Genomic DNA, 25,239 nt, shown 5'->3' on the forward strand with positions numbered 1-25,239 from the left:
GTTTTTAAAGAACCTGCTCATCAAGATAAGGGGGAAACAGAAGGTTGGAAGCTGGAAAGCATGTATTACAATTTATCTTGCTAGATAATATTTATTGTCATGTCAGAACAAAAAACAGAATCCTAAGCAAGAAAGAGCAAAAGCTACGTAAGAGGTGAGGGGACTAAAGAGGGGGATCGTGGGTTAAGAATACATCATGCTCCTGCAGAGGACCTGGACTCAGCTCCAAGTGGTGGCTCACAACCATCTTTAACTCCAGTTCCAGTGGATCCAATGTCCTTTTCTGGCCTCCAAGGCGACCAGGCACATATATGGTGCTTAGACATACATGTAGGTAAAACATTCATACATAAAATATAAAAATAAATAAATCTTTAAATGTAAATTTTTTTTAAAAAAGCATGTAATAACTTGGACCACAGAACTCCTAAAAGACTCCAGAATTGGTAGTAAGTAGTATGGGCCTCTTGAACTAGAAGATGTAACTAAAAGCACATCAAAGTTGAAATTTTGTTTAATACAACTTAAGACTCTCAGATCCCTATCACTTACCAACTTTACAATGACAGGAAAAGCTCCTCATTAATCTGATCAAATACATATTTTTTAAAAAGAGTTGTAAACTAAGAAATCTGTAGATTACAGATACAAAGCACTTGGAATCAAGAACACATAACACATTTTAAAGGGCAGATTAAATACAAGTTTTCATCCTACATAGTGACTGAGACACTTACATCTTCCCTACCCAGCACCTAAAATGCTAACATCCTCCTAATAGATTCTATGGGTAATGAGACTGGCTCAAAAGTTAACAACCAAGTTCCAAGATGGCAGCACCTATCACCCACTGTATCTCATCTACTGCACAGAGATCAGAGACCTGACTGGAACCACAGACTGCTAGAACTAGAGGACACTAGGTGAGTGGAGTCCCGCACAGTGCAGACCACAGGCGGGCCTGTCCCTGGGTCAAGCAACAGCCCACGGAGGTCCTGAACCCACTTTCCAGATGCTGGAACGGAACCTACCTATGGAATGCAGGCAGCCTATAAAGCCTGAACTCAGTGTGTGGGACGGTAAAACAGCTCCGAGCCTGGGGAAGTCTCAGGGAAACGGGTAAATCCACCCTAGGACATCCCTACCCGACTCAAGCCAGTTTGCGGAGGGCCCCGGGGCCACGTGGAAGCCCAGACGGCAGGGACCACCTAGCCCAGCTAGAACGCGCTCAGCCTGTCGTACGAACAGGTCCAAACTGGAGCCGGATGCAGCCGACTAAGCCTGCAGATGTGGGCAGATAAAACCCAGCTTGGACAGTTCCCACAGCCAGGCGGGCTCTCCCATGCTCTCAGGAGAGGCTGGACAGACCTGAGGTATCTATATTCTGGTCTGAAAGGTGGCCACAACTCAGTGGGTCAGATCCGGGTAGGGACTTGGCACCAGGGCTGCGGGGAAGCCTGAGCAGCTGGGAGCAACTTGCCCAGCTGGAGCACGCACTGCCTGTGGTCTGGGACCCCAATACAGCTGGTCTGAATCACCGCAGTAGCGTGTAAGTGACCAGGCAGAAGCCTACCTCTGCTGACCCAGTCCGGAGCCTAAGGCATAGAGCAAAGTCTTCAGGAATGGAAACCAGGTCACCTGCCTGTTCAAGGAAAGAACTCCCTGATCCCCACAGGCCTATGACCTATAATCACTCACCAACTATTCACTCTCAACAACCAGTGAAGGACACCAGAAGCTACCTCCCAACATTAGAGAGAGCAAAATGACTGAAGGACAGTGTAAGAACGCAAACAACAAAAGCCAAAACAGTTCGGCATCTCCAGATCCCAGCTATCCCAAAGAAAGCAAACCTGAGAACCCAAACACAATCGAAATACAAGAAAACTACTTTAAATCCTTAGTAATGAAGATGATAATGGGAAAAAAACAAATAAAATCTGTAAACAAATGCAGGAAGATGCAACCAACCAGGTTGAAGACATAAAAGAGACCTATAGAGAGGCACTGGAAAATTTTCAGGAAAATACAAACAAACAGATTAAGGAAATCAATAAAACAGTTCAAGATCTGAAGATGAAAATGGAATTATGATAAAGGCACAGGCAAAAGAAAAACGGGATCCAGAGGCCTTAGAGAAGAAAGCAAGAAACATAGAGGTGACCTTCTCTAACAAGTCCAAGAAATGAAGGAACAAATCTCGGGACTTCAACATAACTCAAAACAACCATCAAAGAAAATGCTAAATCTGAAAAATTCCTTACACAAAACATCAAAGAAATCAAGGACACCATGAAAAGATGAAACCTGAGAATAATAGGCATTGAGGAAAGAGAAGATGTCCAACTCCAAGGCCCAGAAAATATCTTCAACAAAATCATAGAAGGAAATTTCCCCAATTTGTAGAAGGAGATGCATATGAACATACAAGAGGCCTACAGAACACCAAATAGAAAAGACAAGAAAAGAAAATCTTCACACCACATAATAATAAAACCACAAAATATACAGAACAAAGAAAAACATTAAAAGCAGCAAGAGAAAAAGGCAGCACAACAGACAATGGCAAACCTATCAGAATTGCACCCAACTTCTCAGCAGAGACCATAAAAGCCAGAAGGGCCTGGACAGAGATCCTGCAAACCCTAAGAGACCACAGATGCCAGGCCAGGCTATTATACCCAGCAAAACTATCAATAACCATTGATGAAAAGAACAAAATATTCCATGACAAAAAACAAATTCAAACAGTACCTATCCACAAATTCAGCATTACAGAAGTTACTAGAAGGAAAACTCCACCCCAAAGGGACAAGTTACAACCAAAACTACACAGGAAATAGATAACTACACCAGCAAAAAGACAAGCACACATACTCTCTACTGTAACCAACGTCAAAAATTAAGAGGCTTAACAGTCGGTTGTCATTAATATCTCTCAACATCAGTGGTCTCAATTCTGCAATAAAAAGACAGACTAACTGAATGGATGCATAAACAAGATCCAACATTCTGCATTCAAAAAACACATCTCACCCACAAGGACAGACATTACCTCAGGGTAAAAGGCGGGAAAAAAAAATATTCCAAGCAAACAGTCACAAGAACCAAGCTGGTGTAGCCATTTTAATATCTAATAAAACAGACTTTCAACCAAAATTAATCAGAAGGGACGAGGAAGGACATTTTATACTCAACCAAGACGACATCACAATTCTGAACGTCTATGCTCCAAATACAAGGGCATTCACATTTGTAAAAGAACTATTAACAAAGCTTAAACCACACATAGATCCCCACACATTAATAGTGGGAGACTTCAACACCCCACTTTCACTGAAGGATAGGTTATTGAAACATAAACTAAGCCAAGAAATAACATCATTAACCAACATCATGAAACAAATGGATCTAACAGATATTTATAGAACTTTTCACCCAAACACAAAGGATTATACCTTCTTCTCAGCACCCCCATGGAAACTTCTCCAAAACTGATCACATAGTAGGTCACAAAGCAACCCTCAATAGATACAAGAAGATTTAAATAATACCTTGTATCCTATCAGATCACCGTGGTCTAAGGCTGGACTTCAACAACAACAGAAATAGCAATAAGCCTACACACATATGGAAACTAAACAACTCTCTACTTAATGACACCTGGGTCAGGGAAAAAATAAAGAAAGAAATTAAGGACTTCCTGAAATTCAATGAAAATGAAGGAACAACACACCCAAATTTGAGGGACACATTGAAAGCAGTGCTAAGAGGAAAATTCAAGCACTAAGTGCCTTTATAAAGAAATTGGAAACATCCCATATTAAGCAACTTAACGACACATCTGGAAGCCCTAGAAAAAAAAAAGCAGACACACTCAAGAGGAGTAGACGTCTGGAAATAATCAAACTCAGGGCTGAAATCAATAAATTAGAAACATAGAGAACAATCCAAAAAAAAAAAAAAATCGACAAAACCAGGAGTTGGTTCTTTGAGAAAATCAACAAGATAGATAAACCATTAGCTAAACTAACAAAAACATAGAGAGACACAATCCAAATAAACAAAGTCAGAAACGAAAAGGGAGATATAACAACAGACACTGAAGAAATACAAATAACCCAATTGAGAAATGGGGCTCAGAACTAAACCGAGAATTCTCAACAGAGGAATATCGAATGGCTGAGAAACAAAGAAATGCTCAACATCTTTAGTCATCAGAGAAATGCAAATCAAAACAATTCTGAGATTCCATCTTACACCCATCAGAATGGCTAAGATCAAAAATTCAAGTGACATCAAATGCTGGCGAGGATGTGGAGAAAGAGGAAAACTTCTTCATTGCAGGTGGAAATGCAAACTGGTACAACCACTTTGGAAATCTATCTGACACCATCTCAGAAAACTGGAAATAGGGCTTCCTCAAGACCCAGCTATTCCACTCCTTGGAATATACCCACAAAATGCTCCACCACACAACAGGGACATATGCTCAACCATGTTCATAGCAGTTTTATTCATAATACCCAGAACCTGGAAACAACCTAAGTGTCCCTCAGTAGAAGAATGGATAAAGAAACTGTGGTTCATTTACACTTACACTATAGAATACTACTCAGCTATAAAAAACAAAGAAATCCCGCTATTTGTGGACAAATAGATGGAACTAGAAACGATCATACTGAGGGAATTAACCCAAAAGCAGAAAGACTCCTGTCAGAGCTTCCATGGTGTCCTTTCCTGCCCCAGCCTCTTGCCATGACAGAGTTGATACCTATCTCAATAGCCCAGCTAGGTGTAGGCATATAACCTTGTAGCCTCTCATAAAGAACCTGATGATGCAGTGGCCATTTAAAGGACACTAGGACAGCTGCCAGTTTCTTAAATATGTGGGCAGGTTTGTGCTGCTGGGGCATGTCAGTCCTCAGCTGGCAAAACTGCCTTGGGAACATCCTCCCTTTCCTATCATGGGGATTTCAACATCACTCCAGAGGATTCCCAAATTCATTCCCTTCGAGTCTTACTTAAAGAAAGAGGACTTAAAATCTCACAAAAGGAAGACCCAGAATTCAGGAATGAGGTGCTTCAATTTGTGCCATGGGTCCTACTGGCAGGTATCTAGGGTCCAGATGTCTGGACCCACACTGCCTACATGGCTCGTAAGTTAGAAACTCAGGAGGGCTGGCTCTTGTCATTCTCCTTCCTCCTCCCAGTAATAACTGTCATTAGGCAATGCAGACGAAAAAAGCCCCAAACCTCCAAACAAGCAGCCACTAGTGGAAAAAACAAAGGAGGACAGAGGACAAGACCCAAATGAGGAGCATGATCCTGAGGACAGTCCAGGAGCTGATTTAGTCCCTTTAGAAAAAGCAACTCATCTAATTAGAGAAAAGGTCCTCCCTGACCCACAACACTCTATCCCCGCTCTACGAGCCTTCATTGGCTACAGAGGATAAAAACCCAAAATCAAGACCAAAATTCCTAAAGTCACAAGATAAACTCTCTCCCAACTACGAACAGCCATGCACCATCCCCACAGCCATTGAGCAACTCTATAATCCCAGAAACGCTGGAAACAATTGCGCCCAGCCATCCATAACCCCCTCCTAACCTTCAGCACCACCCCGGATAGCCAAGCTGTCCTCAAGGATGGAATTCATGAGCCCTGGGCCAAGTCTATTTTACAAAGTTTCAATAGCAACCTTTTAGCCCTGTAAGCCTGGAGAGATCCATACCAGTCCACTCTCCCTAGTCCTCTGTTTACATAGTGGGAAGCCCTGTTTAGAGACGAATGTCAGATGCAGGCTAGGTGTGGGGAGCCATGCTAAATTCAGCTGAGGCAGGGTAACTGTCACTGGGTCAATGCCAGCCTGAACTATACAACAAGATTTTATTTCAAAAGCCATAAGAAAATTTAATTAAAAATGTATTGAAAGCAGTTTGGTAAGTAGATATTCAATTATTCTTCTTTATTCACAAAATAAAATTTCAAAATCTACAAACGCCAAGCATGGTGGTATATACTTTTAACCCAGCACTTGAGAGGAAGAGGCAGGCACATCTCTGAGTTCAAGGCCAGCCAGGTCTATATAGAAAGGTCTAGATGAGCTAAGGCTACATAATGAGATTGTGTCTGTTTACAAAAGAAATATGCTAGTATTATCAAAGGAAGGTTAAATTCCATTTAACAAATTACATATTCTGCTCTGCTTCTGCTTAACACCTTCTGCTATGTCTTCCAAACAGCTGTTCTATATCAAAAGCAAGACTATTCAAATAAATTACAATTATGTGATTAAAACTCTGAGATTTTTTAAAACAATCCCTCCAGTAGTATCAATACCATATCCTAATATGTAAATCAAAAGTATACTCTATATTTTTGCATGAAAAATAGATTTTAGAAACTACTAGTTTAAATATAGTAAAACAAACCTGGAAGGAAATGGATGTTAATAATGGTTATCTGTGTACAGGGAATACGGTGAGTTCTCATTTTCTTTGTTACCTCTGACCCTTTCTGCATAGGCATACAATTTCCCTGAAACAGATACAGCAAAAGTTCTTTAAAAGACATAATTGAAAATAACACTTCTGCAGTATACTGGCAAAACCCTTTCTTTTTGGTTTGTTTGTTTATTTTTGGTTTCTTGAGACAAAGTTTCTCTATGTAGTCCTAGGTATCCTAGAACTCAATCTGTAGACAAGGCTTGCCTCAAACTCAGGAGATTTGCCTGCCTCTGCCTCCCCGGTGCTAGGATTAAAGGCATGTGTCACCATGCCTAGCCTGGCTGGTAATATACTTTTACAGAAAATATCTTGAAAGTTACTGACAAAAAAGGGGAATGAGGCTTCAAAATAAGTGAAAGTTATAAATCTAAAGGAGAAATGAACATGAACATTACTTTTCTTAATAAACTTGCTGTGTACTTCACAAGCACTTTGCAGAAGTAACCCACAGAAACACTAGGACTGTAATTTGCATTTGCAACACATTCACCATTATTTTCTAGATAAAATTGATAGCACATACTGCTGTAAGGCCTTCATTATTGCAAATGTTGACATCCGCACTGTACTCCAGTAATTTACTCATGCATTTCTTCTGTCTGAAAAGAGAAAAGACAGTAACAGATAACTAAGATGGGAAATGTACAAATGACAACTCTTACACTGAAATATTAAATACAACCAACATTAGATTACAACCATCAATATTAGATAAAATCTCTCGCCACAATTTCAAACTACAGCTGCAGTATGTAAGTAAATATTGTTTTGAAATAAACTACAAAACTGTTTCTATGACCCAAATAACAGATTAAAGAAACGATACAACCCATTGTTTTGTTGTTGTTGTTGTTGTTTTGTTTCTTTGGGACAAACTTATTATTCAGACTTCTGAGGAATTTCTAGTCTTGACTAAGTAAATCAAATTAGAAATCTCTATCTTTGGCTAACTAGATAGAATAGCAATCTTCATTAGACATTTAAGAAGATATGCATCCAATGGGTAAGCAAAAGACACAGCAAGATAGCAAATACTGTATCCCTGCTTTCTTGATTGTAAAATGTTTAACATACTAAGACAAATTAGAACACAGATCCAGGCTGGGAATATAGCATGGTGACAAAACATTTGCTTAGCATGTTTGAGACCCTGGGTTCAATCCCCATAAGATTAAAAAACATAATCAAAGAACTGGTAAACTGCAAATATATGTACCCTTTCTACTTACATTTAAAAATAAATGTTATGTGGTAAAATCTATCTAACATAAAATTTATTATCTTAAGCATGTTTGTTTAATGTGTTTGATTCTTTGAGACATGGTCTCAATACAGATCCCTGGCTGCCTGGCCTGGAATTTCGCTCTGTAGACCAGGCTGGCCTCAAACTCATGAAGACTTCTGCCTCTGAAGTACTGAGACTAAAGGCATGCTCACCTTAACCATTTTTAAGTGTACAGATCTATATGGCACTTTACTTATGATAAAGTCTTCAAGACTTATGTATGTTTTAGCACATCAGAAATTCATTCATCTTAAGACTGAAAAACACTGTTATAGGGCTGGAGAGATGGCTCAGTGGTTAAAGAGTGCCACCTGTTCTTCCAAAGGTCCTGAGTTCGGATCCCAGGACAACATGGTGGCTCACAAGCATCTGTAATGTGATCTGATGCCCTCTTCTGGCCTACAGTTGTACATGCAGGTAAAATACTGTATACATAATAATAAATCAATGAATCTTTAAAAAAAGAAAGAAAAATATTGTTATCAATATATACCAAATTTTCCTCATCCATTCACCAATTGAGGAGCACTTGGCTACTTCCCCATCTTACCATTCATTACACACAGTGTTGATGCACATGTCACAACACAATGTTTTGGACCTTGCTTTTGATTCTTTTGAGAGTATCTAGTTGTGAAAGGCTAGATCATACAGAAATCCTATTTTCAAATTTCTGAGGCACTGTCACATTGCTCTTCATAACAGCTTTACAATTATACATCATCACCTAACATGTGTTCCAAGTTCTCCACTTCCTTGCCAATGTCTCTTTTGTGTCTGTGTTTTCCAATAGTCATCATTTTCTAGTGGAGCTGGAAGCTCCTTCCATTTTCTAACCCTGATGCTGAGCATCTCCTCATTCGCTCAATGACCATGTCTTCTGTGTATTTGTGAACTGCCTATTCACTTCGTTTTGTTCATAAACTCCCTTCCAGCTTCATCCATTCCTAGTTACTATCCAATATTTATCTTAAACTTAATTTCATTAACAATACCTGCTCAAGATTCCTGCAAGTATGGAATCACATACTTACTAAAGACTCATTTCCTACTGGTATCCTTCACATGGCAATCAAATTATGAGACAGATAGAGAATCAGACACACAGATAACGGATATATATCCAGTACTGAATTGAGAAACTATGACATAACCTATGACATGAAGTTAGCTCAAATCTAATGGATTAAATCATAATATAGTATATCATATATGCATTTTATGATGCATACAGTATTGTCATACAGTACTATACCTAACACAGTATATGGTATATAGAGTACATAACATGTCTTTAATCTACTAGTTAGTCAACATTTTGTGTCATGGATTATATAACTGTTTAATCAAATCAGTGACAAACATAGCCAGTTATACTTTATCAATTGACTACTAATAAACATTCAACCTATGAGTAAAAAAATAGCACTGCAAAACAACTGCTTTTCTTGTTTTGGTTTTTGCTCTTGAAACAAAGCTAAATCTCATTTTTAGATTTGAATTATACTCAAAGAAATAGAAAATAAAGCTGTGAATAATGTTGAAGTTCCAATATTTACAAAGTTTCTTTTTTTGTTCTTGTTGTTGTTTTTGTTTTGGTTTGGTTTGGTTTTCTCTGTGTAGCCCTGGCTGTCCTGGACTCGCTCTGTAGACCAGGCTGGCCTCGAACTCACAGCGATCCACTGCCTCTGCCTCCCGAGTGCTGGGATTAATGGTGTGCGCCACCACACCCGGCTACAAAGTTTCTTTATCTAAAACATTGTTATTAAATATCTTAGAAGTTCGTAATAAAACAACCATAAGAAACACACCTGACAGCTCTATTAAGTGACTAATACCCAACTCCAACTGATGCATATGCAAAGCTCATACATCTCAGGTCAGGGAAACCACATAACCGGGGCAGAGAGATTATACAGCCTTAAGACCAGAACATCTACTGTGCAATAGTGTTTTCCATATATACCAAGGAAGCACATCTATGACTTTTCAACAATATGCCTGCCTAGAAACATCAACATAGCGCTAACACCAGTTGACACGACAATGTGGACAGGGCAAACTCCACGTAGTCTCTCACCCCTACATGAAGAGCTTCAGGTGGTCAATGCCTGCTAAGAGAGAACCTGTCTCTTAAAGAGATGAGCACTCAACAAATATACAGACAGCAAAGCAAAATGAACTCAGGAACGTACTAAGTCTGCTCACAAAACTTCCCTTTAGGCTGCTCTAGTCCTAGTAACTATTATATACATATATAATGTGTGTGTATTAAACATCCATATGTATATACATGTAACAACTATTGAAAGATTACGAGTTTGGTAAAGAGACATGGGAAGAGGAGGAGGGTGAAGAGAACGGGTAGGAATGATGAAGATACAGTGCTCATATATGAAACTCTCAAAATAATATTATTATTAATTTTTAAATACACTGTTCCAAATATGTACCTGTGACTGTGTCCATCCAGATGGAATCTTAAAGATCTACTCAGAATCCAATGTAGACCATTGGTCTAGCTCCAAAATAAACAGTCAAGTGGAAATGGCCCAGGGAAATAGACCCAGAAAGCAATTAAGGAAGGCTGGTTAAAGAAAAGTAGCTATGTGTAATGCTCTCCCTTCCAAAACCAAACTGTAAAAGGTGCAGGACAAGACAGAAGCAAAGCCTATACTACCTTTCTTACTTAAAGCCACTATCACTACTCTCCACATTCTCAGTCAAAACAGCCCAGCTCTTTGCTGGAACTTACAGCTAAAATGCTGGTGCTAGTTTTGCGATTTATGAACTAACTCATAATTTATTCTCCAAATATTTTTTAACCATGTTTCAAACCTTACCAATCTGTAGCTTACAGATAAATGATAATTTATAGTTTATAATTTCAAAGTGATAAATAATAATTTATAATTCAAAGTCTTTCCTTTTAATATTTCATATAATCAGGAGTAATGATAAATCTCTTATACAAAGAAGCAACTATTTTCCTGCCCAGATACTTTTACAATTATAGGATGCTTACAGTGGCCTAAATGACACAAAACCCTATAAAAGCTTAGTGGGGCTTATACTGGAAAGGAGATGCTGGGCATGATGGTTCACACCTGTAATCCTACCATTTAGAATACTGATGTAGGAGACAGAACTGATGAAAAGTCAAGGCAGCTTGAGCACCAGAGATCTTGTGTATTAAAAAAAAAAAAAAAAAAAAAAAAAGGTAAGAAAAAGAAAAATGAGGGCCGGGCATGGTGGCGCACACCTTTAATCTCAGCACTCGGGAGGCAGAGGCAGGCGGATCACTGTGAGTTCAAGGCCAGCCTGGTCTACAAAAGTGAGTCCAGGACAGCCAGTACTATGACACAGAGAAACCCTGTCTTGAAAAACCAAAAAAAAAGAAAATAGAAAGGAGGGCAACACAAGACAACACTAATGGTGTTGAGAACCACGCAAGCTAACACAGGCCAACAGATATATACCAACCATCTGACAGGGCAGTTGAGAGAGCAAAAGAAGCTAAACTGAACCAGCTAAAAAGACATAATTCTTATGTAACTTACACAAATTTTATTTCATACTGCAATTATAGTAAAAAGCTTTTTTGTTGGTTTTTCAAGACAGAGTTTCTCTGTATAGCCATGACTGTCGTGGGACTTACTCTGCAGACCAGGCTGACCTCAAATTCAGAGATCCATCTGCCTCTGCCTCACACGTGCTGGGAATAAAGAAAGCCATGGGCCACCACTGCCTGGTTATTAAAGGAGGAGTCCTCCTTTGGGCCTTTTCCTTTTACTACATTTTTACTCACTGTATGTGCATGTGCATGTGCGCATACATGTATATGTATGTGCATGCCATGGTCTGTGTCTGAAAGTCAGAGGAGCATTTGTAGGAGTCCCTCTGTCTTTCCACCAGGTAGGAACCAAGACAGAACTTAGGTTGCCTGGCTTGGTGATGGGCACCTTTACCTGCAGAGCCACCTAACAGGCCCCATAAAAACCTATTTTTGAAAATACCAGTAGCAACACTTAGTAAGCACCTCCACGTTGTACAAGGCACCATTCAAGAAGCAATAAAAGTTCAAATACTTAAGTATTGAATGTCACAAGTATTATTGGTAGCAGTAGGAAAGGCATCTAAGTCAGAGAACAGGTTGTCTGAACCTCTTCATCTTGCTGATTGCTATGTGAATTATGCGTTGCCTGCCCTACTTCTGTGTCTTTAAAATGCTAATGCCTTTTCAGTTACCGTTGACAATAATGATCAGAAGTTCTTTGTATGCTCTACTTAAAAGGGTTTTATTTCAGCAGAACTGACCTGAACAGTCTTTCTAGCAGATCTTTGGAGTCGACACCTACTCCGTGGTCCTCACACACTGTGTGTCTACTAGAACTTCTGGATCCCTCCCATGCACCAAGCTGCCCTTTCCTCTGCAGCTGTTCAAAAACACTGTGATATTTAACCATTCAAGACAGATCTCTGCCAATATATTCTACCAGTATAATGAATGTATCTAGAAGGTAGCTAACAATTGATGTCTTCAGATGTGCCACATTACAACATGCCTAATGTACAAACAGCTGCTTAATCAGCATTTTGTTACCTATCAATTAGTGCATAATTAAATTGGCTCACTCATGAAATGGGGCAATCAAATAGACTGTAAACCAAATCCTATATTTTTCCCCTACCTAACCTATATATATAATTATGCTTCATTATTTTGTTGGTTCAGTATCCATGCTCATATGCAAAAAATTTGGCCTCAAGTTAGTGAAATAGGTCATTTTATCTCCTTAGCTACTTCATGTATGTAGCCATTTTCAATTACATAGAATTCCTGCTCAGAACAGGAAATAAAAGTATCTCTAAGACTAATTAAAAGATACACAATAGGAAAATAAACTGACAGAGAAATTTTACAATGTTTGGAAAAGATTTATATATCTAAATTCCCCAAGGCCTAAATCAAAAACTGCTTATTTTCATTTTAAATTTTATTCCCATCATTTTGGTATGATTCCCTAATGCAACAGGGTTTATTAGCTTTCAAGTTTCAATCACAGGCAATCACTGAGGGAAGTCCCAGTAGGAACTCAAGGCAGGAACTGACACAGAGACTATGGAGGGGTGCTGCTTACTGACTTGCTCCTCATGGTTTGTTCAGCCTGCTTTCTTATACAACCCAGGACCATCTGCCATGACAGTAGCAATCATCAATCATTAATCAAGAAAATGACCCATAGACCTGGCTACATGCAAATGTGGTTGAAGCATTTTCTCAGTGAAGTTGTCTCTCCAGAAGACTTTAGCTGTGTCAAGTTGACAGAGAGCTATCCAACACACGGGATAAAGGTAAAGCAACGTAACGCCTAAATATGTAGCAGAAACAGAAAAGAAAGCACCATAGACAGTATAGGGCTTAAAATAGCACCCAATAACAATGACATTAATCAGTAATTATCAGAATTATCAGAAAGAGACAAACAATATACCAAATATGCCATCTTTAAGTCTTCACACTTTGGAAACACTAATATTGTGTTGGTTCGGCTATTGTTTCTTTAAACACATTTACTTAGGAAGCCTTGCTCATATCTGTGATTATGAACTTTAGACTCACTTCAGAAGCCTCTGGCCACGCCTTCAGGGGACTGTCTTGATTTCACTAATTGCTGTGGGAAGGCCTCCCTGATGCAAGTTCTGGCCAATGCAAGTAGAGAACGAGCTGAGCAGCAGCAGCAGCAGCAGCAGCAGCCACTGCTCCTGCTTCCTGCCTATGGATGTGATGTCATCAGCTTCTGCCAGATCCCACCACCCTGACTTCCACATCATGATAAACAGAACCCCCAAGTTGTGACCAAAGTAAGCCCTTTCTCCCTTAAATTGCTTTTGTCAGAGCACTTCATTAGGGCAACAAGAAAAGCAACTAAGACAACAGTTAAATGAGAAACAGGGTTGGGCAGAGCTCAACCACTGAACACAGCTCAATCACTGGACATTGACCTATTGTGTAAAATCTCCAGCACTGCTAACAAATAAATACATAAAACGAAGCATATCCTTGGTATTGAGAACTACCCTTCACTAGAAAGATTACTCATATAATTTGCTCTTGAACAACTATAAACTCTGCAATTTATTAATAATTTAACCCCACTAATAAAATTAACAAGTAGTTTTAGAAATAAGCCAAGGAGTACAAAAGGAAAACTATTAGATAAAAATTCAATATGTTATTAAATACAATCATCATTTGCAAATTTAATAAAATAATCTGAGATCAATATTAAAGAGAAAAGTAGACAAATATCCTTAAAAGATGAAAAATGGTTATAAAAATACAGACATCACTTTTGTAATTTTTCTCAAGAAAAATTGTTGGAAGAAAAAAAAAATCAAGGATGATTTTTTTGAATAAATATGTTCAGGACTGATGATACATCATTATGAAAATAAAGTTTACCCATTTCTAGCAGCCAGATGAAGGGGTGTACAGCCTGAAATATCTTGATAGTTAGGATTTGCTCCTTTCTTTAACAGCAGAACCAAGCATTCCACGGATCCACAGCTAAAATAATATTAAAAGACAATCAGATACATTCAATGAACAGCAATACCAGACAAAATTTTAAAACAAACAAATCTATCTAAAAAACTTTTTTTTCTAGACAGTTTCTCTGTGAAGCCTTGGCTGTCCTGTACTCACTCTGTAGACCAGGCTGGCCTGGAACTCACAGAGATCTGTCTGCCTCTGCCTCCCAGAGTGCTGGGATTACAGGTGTGTACTACCACGCCTGGCTAAAATTATTTTTTAAGGTCCCAATTTACCTACCATTTAACTCATATCAAAAATTAATTATCTTCTACCTTCAAGATGTTACATTCTACTATGAATGAAAGTTCAAATAAAGCAAAATAAACAATTAGTTTCTCAAAGAAACTATACAATATTCTTGATGTTCTGGCTTTCCAAGAGCTAGTTAATCATGAACAATTACTCTACACTTCCACCTAAATCCCGAAAGGAAGACCGGTGTCAGTCAATCAGTGTCAGACTATGGATAAAAAGAACACTCCCACCTAGGTAACAAGTACACAACTGCTAAGTCCACATGCATCTCCATGCTCTTTTAATCTCTTACAGTGGTCAGGTAGAGGAAATGCTGGTGAGTGCACACTCTACACTCACCTAGACAATCCCTGTGCCTCACCTAAAGCAAGCTACAAGCACATGAACCTAAGACATTAATTCCATATCAAGGCTAGCACCTTACGAAGGGAGTACACAGCACAGCAAGGGCTAAACAGGACCCAGCAACCTTGGCTGCCAACTTCCTCTTTCTCCATAGTCACTGCAAGGGAATGGCCCAGAACTTACATCCTTACTCTAGAACAGAGTTTAAGGCCAAATACTTCAGACTTACTTTGCAGCAATGTGAAGCAAGCTTCTCTTCACTCGTCCAAAAGCATAATTGACATCAAATTTTGAATTTGAAAGAAGTTCAGAAACAGATCTATACTCCCCCCAAGAAAGACAAAAAGAGGAATTGATGATATGTAATAATAAAAACATTTTTAAAACATAGTAAACCAGTTCTTTAACTGAAGAATGACAGTCAATATAACACTGTTTAAAGTCAACAAAAGAAAAGCATTATGGCGCACACTTAAGAAGCAAGAGCTTCCTTACCTGTGCTGATCCGCCATGACCATTGGCATTAATGTGTAGACCGCAGTTTCATTATCTGAGTAAAAAGATAAACAGAAAAAAAATTAAAGTATCTCCTGCTTTTGCAACAGATGATACAAACAATTACAATTTTTCTAGCTGTACATAAAAAGTGAAGTAGTCCAATGAGGCAAAACACCAGAGACATTACAAATTCCACCCCACCACGGAATTTCTCATCGCTGTTACTGCTCATGCCTTCTACCCTGTCACAGGAAAGCTTAGCTTGTGAGTATAAAGACAAAATTGGAGATCTAATATTTCCTGTAACTTTAACAAGTAACATTTTATTTCTAAAAAGAAACAGTGTTTTTAGACATGGTTTATTGTAACTAAGGAGAGCTAGGGGATTTTTTTTTTTTAACTCAGGAAATTTTAACACCCCAATTTTAAATAGTAGGGTGTTAAAATATGTACTAAAATAATCTTAAAAGCCTAAATATATGCCAGGCTTGGTGGCTCTACCCACAATTACAGTACTCCAGAGGGTGAGGCCAGGAGACTGTTTCATGAGGACTGCTATATGTTGAGTTCCAGGCCATCCTGGGCTACAGAGTGCAACCTTTTCTCTCCAAAAGAAGAAAAAAGAAAAGCAAAAACAAAGCAAAAGCCAAAGGAGGTAAAAAGGAGTTTTTAAAGAGACGTGAGTAGGGAGGGTAAAACAACAACAAGATATGAAACTAAAAGGAGGGATACTGGGGAGGGACAGGCTTGAGCGGGGAAACGAGGGGCAGGACAGGGAAGGGGAAGGGGCAACAAACCAGTATGTGTAAACATGAAAAGAGTAAAATAAAACCTTCATGGAACGGAAAGGTGGTTGCTTACACAGCAGACAGCTCACAGCTGCTCTAGCTCCAAGTGATCTCACCTCCTCTGCTGACCCTCACAGCCACTCGAAAACACACACAGCGAGAGAGAGAGAGAGAGAGAGAGAGAGAGAGAGAGAGAGAGAGAGAGAGAGAGAGAGAAGGGTGGGGGGAGGGAGATATGAGTGATAGAGAGATAAATATCCTTACTAAGAAAGAAACCTTAACTATATGCTTATTGCTTTGTAAGTCTTAAGAATAAGACTTATATTCCTATTTTTATAAAAATACAATGTGATTCAAAAATATATTAAGAATCAACATCCTCAGGGCTGGGAAATGTCTCCCTGGGTGCAAACACCTGCTGCACAGCATGAGGATCTCAGTTCTGAGCCCCAACACTCACATAAATGTATGCCTAGAGCACTTGGAGCCCCGGCTTGCTGTCCTGCCGGCCAGTCCAGCCTCCAAGTCAAAGGCAAGGCTCCATCTCAAGAAACTGGGTGGAACCCAGAGGGAAACACCCAATATCTTCCTCTGGCCCTGTGCACACATGTGCACACATACACCACACACACAGTATCTGAAGTGTCACTTATTTTAATGCATTTCTAGTGCTATCATATTATTTTAGAGAGTTTACTTAGCCTTTAAAATACTGAGGCTTATACCAAAGTATCTCCCAAAAATTACAATGGAAAAATAATAAATTTACAGTAAATGCCCCAGCACTACTACTTTAATGGACTAGTGATTGATAATATTATTACAAATAACTCTTACAATCCACAGAAAAGGGCACACTCCCCAAAATGTGTGACCGAAATCTGATGAGAAGACACCTGACAAATCCAAGTAACGTCACAAAATGCACGACCAGAACTCCTTCCAATCATCAGAAGAGGCACTGAAAAACGATGGAAGCTGGGAAGACTAAAGTGCCCAGCTCCATGTGATGCAGTACCCAGATCCACGCTAACAGAGAACAGAGGGGGAAAGCTAAAAGCCTAGCAAATACACTGCTGTGTATTTCACAGCAGTATTGTGCAAACAGTAATTTCTTAGATTTGACTACAATGTTAGTCTAAGATGTTGAGAGAAAAGCTGAATTTTCTATAAGTCTAAAACAGCCAAAAATAGTTTTTGTTTATGATACATTTTTCCTTGTGATAAAGCCAAACACGTAACATTAACCATTTTCAAGTAAACAATTATCACTATTAATATTCACATTGTTGTGAAATAGATTTCAAAATTCTTTTAGAAGATTTTAGAGACATTAAATCTGTTTGTTTGTTTTGTTTGACTAGTCTGGAACTCTCTATGCAGACCTGTGAGGGTGATCATTTTGTGCACTGTGTAGAGACTGTCTTCTGTACCAAAGAGAGTGAATACAGACTGGACTTTGGTACTGCTAAGCATCACCACTCTCAATGTTTTGTAAACATTCCTCCAACACTTTCTGATTGGCTAATAAAGAGCTGAACAGGAAGTGTGGCGAAAAAGAGGGAATTCTTTAGCTTTTGGCTTTTTCCTCCTGGGCTGTCAGGTGAGTTAGCAAGTTATTGGCCTTGAGCTTTTGGTCTCAGCTTTAGGCTTTTTTCTTCTGGGATATAAGCTGAGTAGGCATGTCAACTGGGTGTTTTTTCTGCCTGAGTTGGCAAGTTTTAACCCCAGCATCTAGCTCCTGAGTCTTCATTGATAAAAATCAAATAATTTGGAATTTTCTTTCTTTAAAACAATATCAGTATGCAGATATAATTCTTCCACTATAAAAATAATAAATATTATCTTTCTTTTAGAAGATGTGGGTGAGACTGGGTCTCAAGAGACCCACCTTGAACTCTATGCTGCCAAGACTGGCCTCCTGCCTCCCCTAAAGGCATCACTTTAAATACCACATATAAGAGATCTTTTATATCACAACTGCCCTGTAAAGCAGGCACTATGATCCCTATTTTACCCCTAAAAATTCAGCTGTGTGATGTTGGCATTTAAACAACTGATTTCAGAGTCCCAACAGTACACGTTACATAATGGCCAGTGTCCTCTCTATACAATACCAAAAGGTCTACAATACAATTCTATTCTTTTTTTTTTTTTTTAAGATTTATTTCTATTTTACATGCACTGGTGTTTTAACTGCATGTATGACTGTGTGACCCTAGCTAAGACTCCTAGCAGCAGGAGATATGGAGCCTAGCATGGCCATCTCCTTGTAGTCAGGCAGGACACCCAATGGAGAGATGAGGACACCAACTCACGCACAAAACCTTCGACTCAAAATTTGGACTGCCTACAAAATGTGCAGGGATAAAGATGGAACAGAGACTGAGGGAACTGCAAACCAATGACTGGCCCAACTTGAGACCCACCACATGGCGGAGAGCCAAACCTTGACACTATTAATGATATTCTTCTATATTTGCAGACAGGAGCCTAGAATAACTGTCTCCTGAGAGGCTCCACTCAGCAGCTGATGGAAATAGATGCTGAGACCCACAGCCAAACAACAGGTGGAGCTCAGGGAGTCTTGCGGAAAATGGGTGAAGGATTAAGGGAGCCAGAGGAGGTGAGGACACCACAAGAAGACCTACAGAGTCGACTAACCTAGGCCCATGGGGGCTCACAGAGACTGAATCACCAACCAAAGAGCATGCATGGGCTGGACCTAGGCCCCCTACACATATGTAGCAGATGTGCAATTTGGTCATCATGTGGGTTCCCTAACAATGAGAGTAGGGGCTGTCTCTGACTCTGCTGCCAGCTATTGGCTCCCTTTCCCCTAGGTAGGCTGGCCTGTCTGGCCTCAGTAGGAGAGGATGCGCTTAGTCCTGCTGCAACTTGATGGGCTAGGGCAGTTTGGTACCCATGGGGAAACCTCCCCTTCACTGAGGAGAAAGGGATGTAAAACAAGGGGGGGGTGAGATGGTGGGACTGGGATGAGTGGAGGAAGGGCTACAATCAGGATGTAAATTAATTAATGGAAAATGGTTTTTTATTTTTATTTTATGTGTGCATTGATGTTCTGGCTGCATTATGAGGTTGTCAGATCCCCTGGAACTAGAGTTACAGACAACTGTGAGCTGCCATATGAGTGCTAGAATTGAACCCAGGTCCTCTGGAAGAGCAGCCAGTGCTCTTAACCACTGAGCAATCTCTCCAGTCTTACAATTCTATTCTTAATATATGCACTATACCCTAATTATTTTATCCTTTTCTTTAAAACGCTAATTGCATCTCAGTAAACTGCTCTCACTAACTGCCAACCAGTCATCACCGGAAGTTGAAAATACTGTCCTAAGTTTCCACTGACATCACTGCATTCTTTCTCACATGCACACTCTGCACTTCAAAACAGTGACAATTCCAGTTCAGTGACTTCAGAATAAAGTCATAGATAGGTAATACCTGTATTTAATTGTGGCAGTACAAGCCCAGCACAGTGGCACACTCTGTGATCTCAGCACTTGAAAGGCTGAGTCAAGAGGACTTGCCTTGAATTTGAAGCCAACTCTTGAGTATCAGGCTGGCCAAGGCTAAACAGTGACTCTCAAGAAAACAAAACAAATTAAAGCACACAGCTTAAGTGAGAATCAAGGAGCATTGAAAGGTTTCCATTAATTATATTTATAAAGCTTTTATTTGTATTAAAATTTAGATACAGATATTACATTTTTAAGTTACATCCAACCTTATAAAGACATAGATCACAGCCACGCACGGTAGCACATCTATAATTCCATCCAGCACTGAGGAGCCAGAATCCCAGGACATCCAGAGCTACATATGGTGACAGAGATGGATGGATAGACAAACAGATAATAGATCACAAACACTCGATCTAAGGATAATAAAACCAACAACTGAAATGTCACAATAACAGACTTTTGCAGAGGATGCAGGTTCAACTCCTAGCACCCACATGGCAGCTCACAATTATCTTTAACCCTTGTTCCAAGAAATATGACACCCTCTTCTGACCTCACAGGCACAAATGTACTGTACATACATACATTCAGGCATAACACCCTTATGTGTAAAATAATTTTAATTTAAAATTTTAAAGAGACTAAGAAATAATATACTAAGAATTTTGTTCACAGATACTTCCTTCTTCACATTCACAAAGATACCCTGAAAAGTAGACACAGAACACTTTCTAAGGGATGAGAAAATCATTAAGTTGACCAGTTTTACTTATATGATCTTAGAACTAAACTACTCAACAGAAAAACATACTGAGCAAAGTGCTCCTATTCACTGCATGTTTATTTTCTCTTCAAACTTAAGCAGTCTTTAAGGAAGTTGTGTATGAGATTTCTCTACCTCATTCCTTCCTTGTATTTGCTCTTTTCCTTTACTACCTGGCAAGATCTGGCTTTATATTCCAGAATTTTCCTGCAGTATTTGTCCAGCTCGACCCTGGTGATAGCCACCTTGCTGGGGTGAATAACCACACAGACAGTTGCGCCTTTAGCGTTTCCTCACTGCACCCTCCGTGTGTTGTCTGGATTACTGTGGCAGTCTGCTGGCCTCTGTAATGGCCTCATACATCGTGAACTTCGCCATCCTCTCAAATGGACACAGATAAAACATCATACTTCTGCCTCAGCCCTTTGAGGAGAGGGAAAGACATGATCTTCCTCCAAACGGGAAAAGGTACAGAGATGTCTTTTACAGTTCCTGCCTTTGGTCAGAAGTCAAAATGAGACTGAACTTTAATTTGACGGCTCCTGCTCCAGCAATGATCACGAAAGGGGAAGATGTGCTGTTGTTTTCAAAGCTGGCAGTTATCCTAACCATGATTCAAATACATGTGTTAAACTGCATTCAAATTCTATCCTGTTAAACAAACCACCTTCAATGTAAATCTAACAGTTCAAACTAGTTTTCTCCACATGGTGCACAATATCCATGAGCCTTCTATAGTTCACTGAGAAGCCACATCTCTGACATAATTTCTTTGCCGCTCCTTCTTTTTCTTTCACAAAGCTTTGTTAGCCCTGCCTAGGATGACTCAACAACATGCTCTCCATCACTTAGCAGCAATATAAGGGTATCTCTCTCAGGATCCCAGTCGGTAAATCAAGTTTCTACATAATTGTGCTATGCAAGAAAGTTACTTTTAGGGTGAAAGCTAACTACACACATATTTTTAACAATTTATTCTAACTATAACTAGACACTTATTGACTGCTAAATTCTAACCATGCAATTTCTTAAATTTAGAAAGCTCTTAGAGTTTCTATTCAGCCTTTTTTACTATTATCAGTGTGTTCCAGAGCACACGGGTAGAGGCCAGAGGACTACTTTGTGGGGTCAGTTCTCTCTTCCTGCCTCTACAGGAAGTCTAGGGCTCAAAGTCAGGTAGCCAGTTAGTGAGGCCAAGCACTTCCACGCACTGACCCATCTCACCAGCCCCTATTCAGCCCTAAAATGCAACCCCAACAATTTGTATTTTTAGAATTCACTGAACATGATCTACCTGAACGAGCCAAACTAAGAGGTTCATCAAAACAAAGTTCAAGGAACAACATGAACAAATTCAGTGTAATCAAGCACAGACTTGTAACCAAGGAGAAGATGTAAGCAGTATGCCATTGTTGCCTAGCAACAAGGGGAAGCACTTCATTTTTAATTGCAATTTTCAAGTTTTTAAGCACTCAGACTGCTGAGTAGAACTTCCCAAAGAATGGGTTAAGAAACTGGTAGTTAAAGTCTTTAAAAATGTTGATTATATAATTAAATCCTGCTTGCCTTCTAGGAAGGAACCCTAAGGAAGCAGAAGACTAAGTCTTAAGGACAAGGCTGAGCCTCATTAAAAAAAAAAAAAAAATCAGTAAAAATAGATAAATAAAATTACACATAAGTTTCATTCATCCTATCAAGTCCTACCAAATCATTAACCATATTTATGGATACACATCTGTGATGTGTTCTAAATGCAAAACAAAATACTGTGTGCGATATGTAGTAAAGAAAATGCTAATATCTTATATTACTGGAGTGGAATGGCAAATTTTTCTTTGTTTCTATCATCAAATTTTTCTACAATGAAAATATACTAATTTTTAAAACCAGGAAATATTATATGAAAGCCTTCAATACCATATTTGTGGAAAATACTAGATGCATGTTAGCAATACAAATAGCAATGCCAATAAACTATACACACAGCCGCTATCAAGTGTCAATAGCATGACCTCAGAAAATAAGTAAGAGCAGCCCTTAGTGAAAAGATTCACAGGTAGAAAAAGAGAAAAGTTTCAAGCTTAAGTTTACTTACTAAAATTCGAATTATTCTAAATCAATTGCTTCATTCTAGTAAAGTAACAAACACAAAACTATATTTGAGGAACAGTTGCCCCAAATTTTCTCTACTCAAAATTATAAAAAATAACTAAGACTTTTCAAAAAAAAAAAAAACATTATCCCCAAACTCGCCAACTCCACGTTTCTTTTATCACTCTCCGTCGCTAACTGAAGCAAAGTTCTGGGGCAAATGGAATAAAACAAACTAAGCAGGGCATGGTAGGTGGATGCCTGTAATCCCATTACTTGGAGGCTGAGGCAGAAGGCTACCAAATTTGCAGCCAGCCTGGACTTTACAAACCTAACTCCCATCTCCCACTGCCACTAAAACGTCTGACTTCACAAGGCTGCAAGAAAATGTGCGCTGCTCCCGCCCCCGCTCCCGCTCCCGCCCCACAGTCTCCTTTACTTGGAGTTTTCCAAAGCAAAAAATCCGGAACAGAGCTTTTATTCCTCGCTGTGAATTCACCCAGTTCTCACCCAGCCCACTCAACACAAGTCTTCCTGACTAAATGATGAGGACAGAAATGCCTACAGAAGGAATGCCTACTATACCAACAGGGCTTTAGACACACCTGTCTGGTGTCTGACAACCCTTGTCTAGTGCCAAAACAAAGCGGCGCCCCACATTTTAAAAAATACTAGCCCGCCTACCTCACTCGGCAGCTTAAGTAAACACTGGAGTCCCGAGCCCGAGCCAGCCCCAGGCTCGTCACCGCACCCTGTCCCGGCGCCCGGACGGACCCCGGCGAGCATTTCCGCTCCGACCGAACTCCTCCGGGCGGCCGGTCCCCGCCCACGCCAGCCGCGCTCCCTAGCCCCCCGCGCCTCCGCCGGACTCCCACCGCCCGCCAGCCTAGAAAAGTCCAGCGCGCGTTCCCGGGGCGCCTCACCATCGGGTAGTTCCACGGTGCGCGCGCGGCGCAGCGAGCGCGTCAGACGGTTGAGCTGCTCCATCGCTCTCTCCATCCTCGGCGCGGCCTCCGAGAAGCCCCCGCCGCGCCCGCGGCCTCCGCGACCCGCGCCCTACATCCCGGCACCGGCCGGGACCGCGGGCGAAGGAGCGAGCTCGCTGGGGCCAGAGCTCGGGAACGCTAGAGTGCTGAGCTGAGTCAGTCCCGCGGCACCGACGGCTGCCAGACAGACCGCGCCGGGGTGGGCACCGGCCGCCGCCTCCGCTCGCTCGCGCCTTTCCTGCGGCGGCCCCGCTTCCCTCCTGGGCTCGCGAAGCCTTCTGGGAACTGTAGTTCCGAGCTGGCTGGGATGCACACCCCGACAGAGCCCCGCCTCTATGGCCTCCTATCGGCGATCTACAGGCTAGGGCTACAGAGAGGTTTGTAGAAAGACTTTCTGTGCCGTCTCAAGCCCTCTCTTTCTCCCTCCAAAGTTGTACAAGAGCATTCTCCCTCAGTTCTAACACACTCCAATGTTTCTCTAGCTGATTATATTTCTGAGAATAGGGACACGGCTCTATCCTAGGCCCGGTTGTATGGCATGACGCCAACTCCAAACTTTGAAGAGGACATAAATGACAAAAGAAAAAAAATTTTATTTGGCAAAATGCAATCTCATTTCCCATGACGGGCCCCAATGGGAAATGCAAAGACTTTAACTTTCTGAGTATACCAAATCACAGAAAACCAGAAATGGCCAAGTTGTGTGTGCTAATACTTATAGAAAATCCCAGGACTCAGGGGAAAAAAAGGAAGAGGGGTCCTGAGTTCGAGGTTAGCCTGGGATACACGATGAGGACCTGACTTGAGATGGGGGAGGTATGCTTTTTGACCCTACCACATGTAGACCAGGCTAGCTTTGATTTTGATATGACGCTGAAACTGCTACATTCCTGCCTCTACCTCCCAAATGCTAGGATCCCAGGTGCTCACCACTAGGCCTGGTAGACGCAAAGCTTCAATTAAAACAAAAATTCTTTAATAAAACTGAGGCTGGAGCTAGAACAATGGCTCTGCAGTTAAGAGCAATGGCTGCTCTTGCAGAGAAGCAGATTTGCTTTCCACATGGCAGCACACAGCCATCTGTAACTCCAGTTCCAGGTCATCTGATGCTCTATTCTGGCCTCCTTGGGCAAAGCATACAAATGGTGCACAGACATGCATGCAGGCAAATACATAAGAACTTTTTTGTTTAATTTGTTCAGGCACTGGAAAGATGGGTCAGTGATTAAGAGCTTGTACAGCACCCACAACTGGCACCCCAAAAGTTCATGTGGTCCAGCTCCAGGGAAGCTGACACACTTAGGTGCCTATCCACACACAGAGTGCATAATCAAAAATAAAATATCTTTTTAAAGTAGTTTAAGGGGCTGAAGAGATGACTCAGCAATTAAGAGTACTGGTGCTTGGAAACTGGGGACTGGCTTTCACATGAACTCTGGTACCCCATATTTGGCCATGTCCCCTTGATAGCGAGGCCCGATGGCACTCAGAGGAAGGATAGCAGGCTACCAAGAAGAGACTTGATACCCTAGCATCATATTCAGGGGGAGGAGTCCCCCTCAGTCATAGTCATAGGGAAGGGGAATGGGATGAAAGAGGGAGGGAGGGAGGAATGGGAGGATGCATGGGATGGGA

At 40.5% G+C, this 25,239-nt stretch overlaps 1 protein-coding gene across 5 annotated transcripts in view; it reads right to left on the minus strand.

Moving 5' to 3' along the window:
- Positions 1–23,855, minus strand: part of Hace1 (HECT domain and ankyrin repeat containing E3 ubiquitin protein ligase 1) — a 91,490-nt gene extending 67,635 nt beyond the window's left edge. For 2 of the 5 annotated variants that reach the window (XM_051164629.1, XM_051164630.1), the window contains exons 1-5: positions 23,542–23,855; positions 15,489–15,543; positions 15,223–15,312; positions 14,262–14,366; positions 7,034–7,109 (exon numbers count right to left, since the gene is read on the minus strand). In XM_051164629.1, the coding sequence (XP_051020586.1) occupies positions 7,034–7,109; positions 14,262–14,366; positions 15,223–15,312; positions 15,489–15,543; positions 23,542–23,617 (402 nt within the window). In that variant the 5' untranslated portion in view covers positions 23,618–23,855. Of the gene's footprint in view, positions 1–6,435; positions 6,526–7,000; positions 7,110–14,261; positions 14,367–15,222; positions 15,313–15,488; positions 15,544–23,541 lie in introns of those variants that run through there. The other 3 variants (XM_051164628.1, XM_051164631.1, XM_051164632.1) reach the window with 3 other exon arrangements.
- Positions 23,856–25,239: the final 1,384 nt, after the last annotated feature.

Source organism: Acomys russatus, chromosome 21 (assembly GCF_903995435.1).
Source record: "Acomys russatus chromosome 21, mAcoRus1.1, whole genome shotgun sequence".
Taxonomy (NCBI): Eukaryota; Metazoa; Chordata; class Mammalia; order Rodentia; family Muridae; genus Acomys; species Acomys russatus.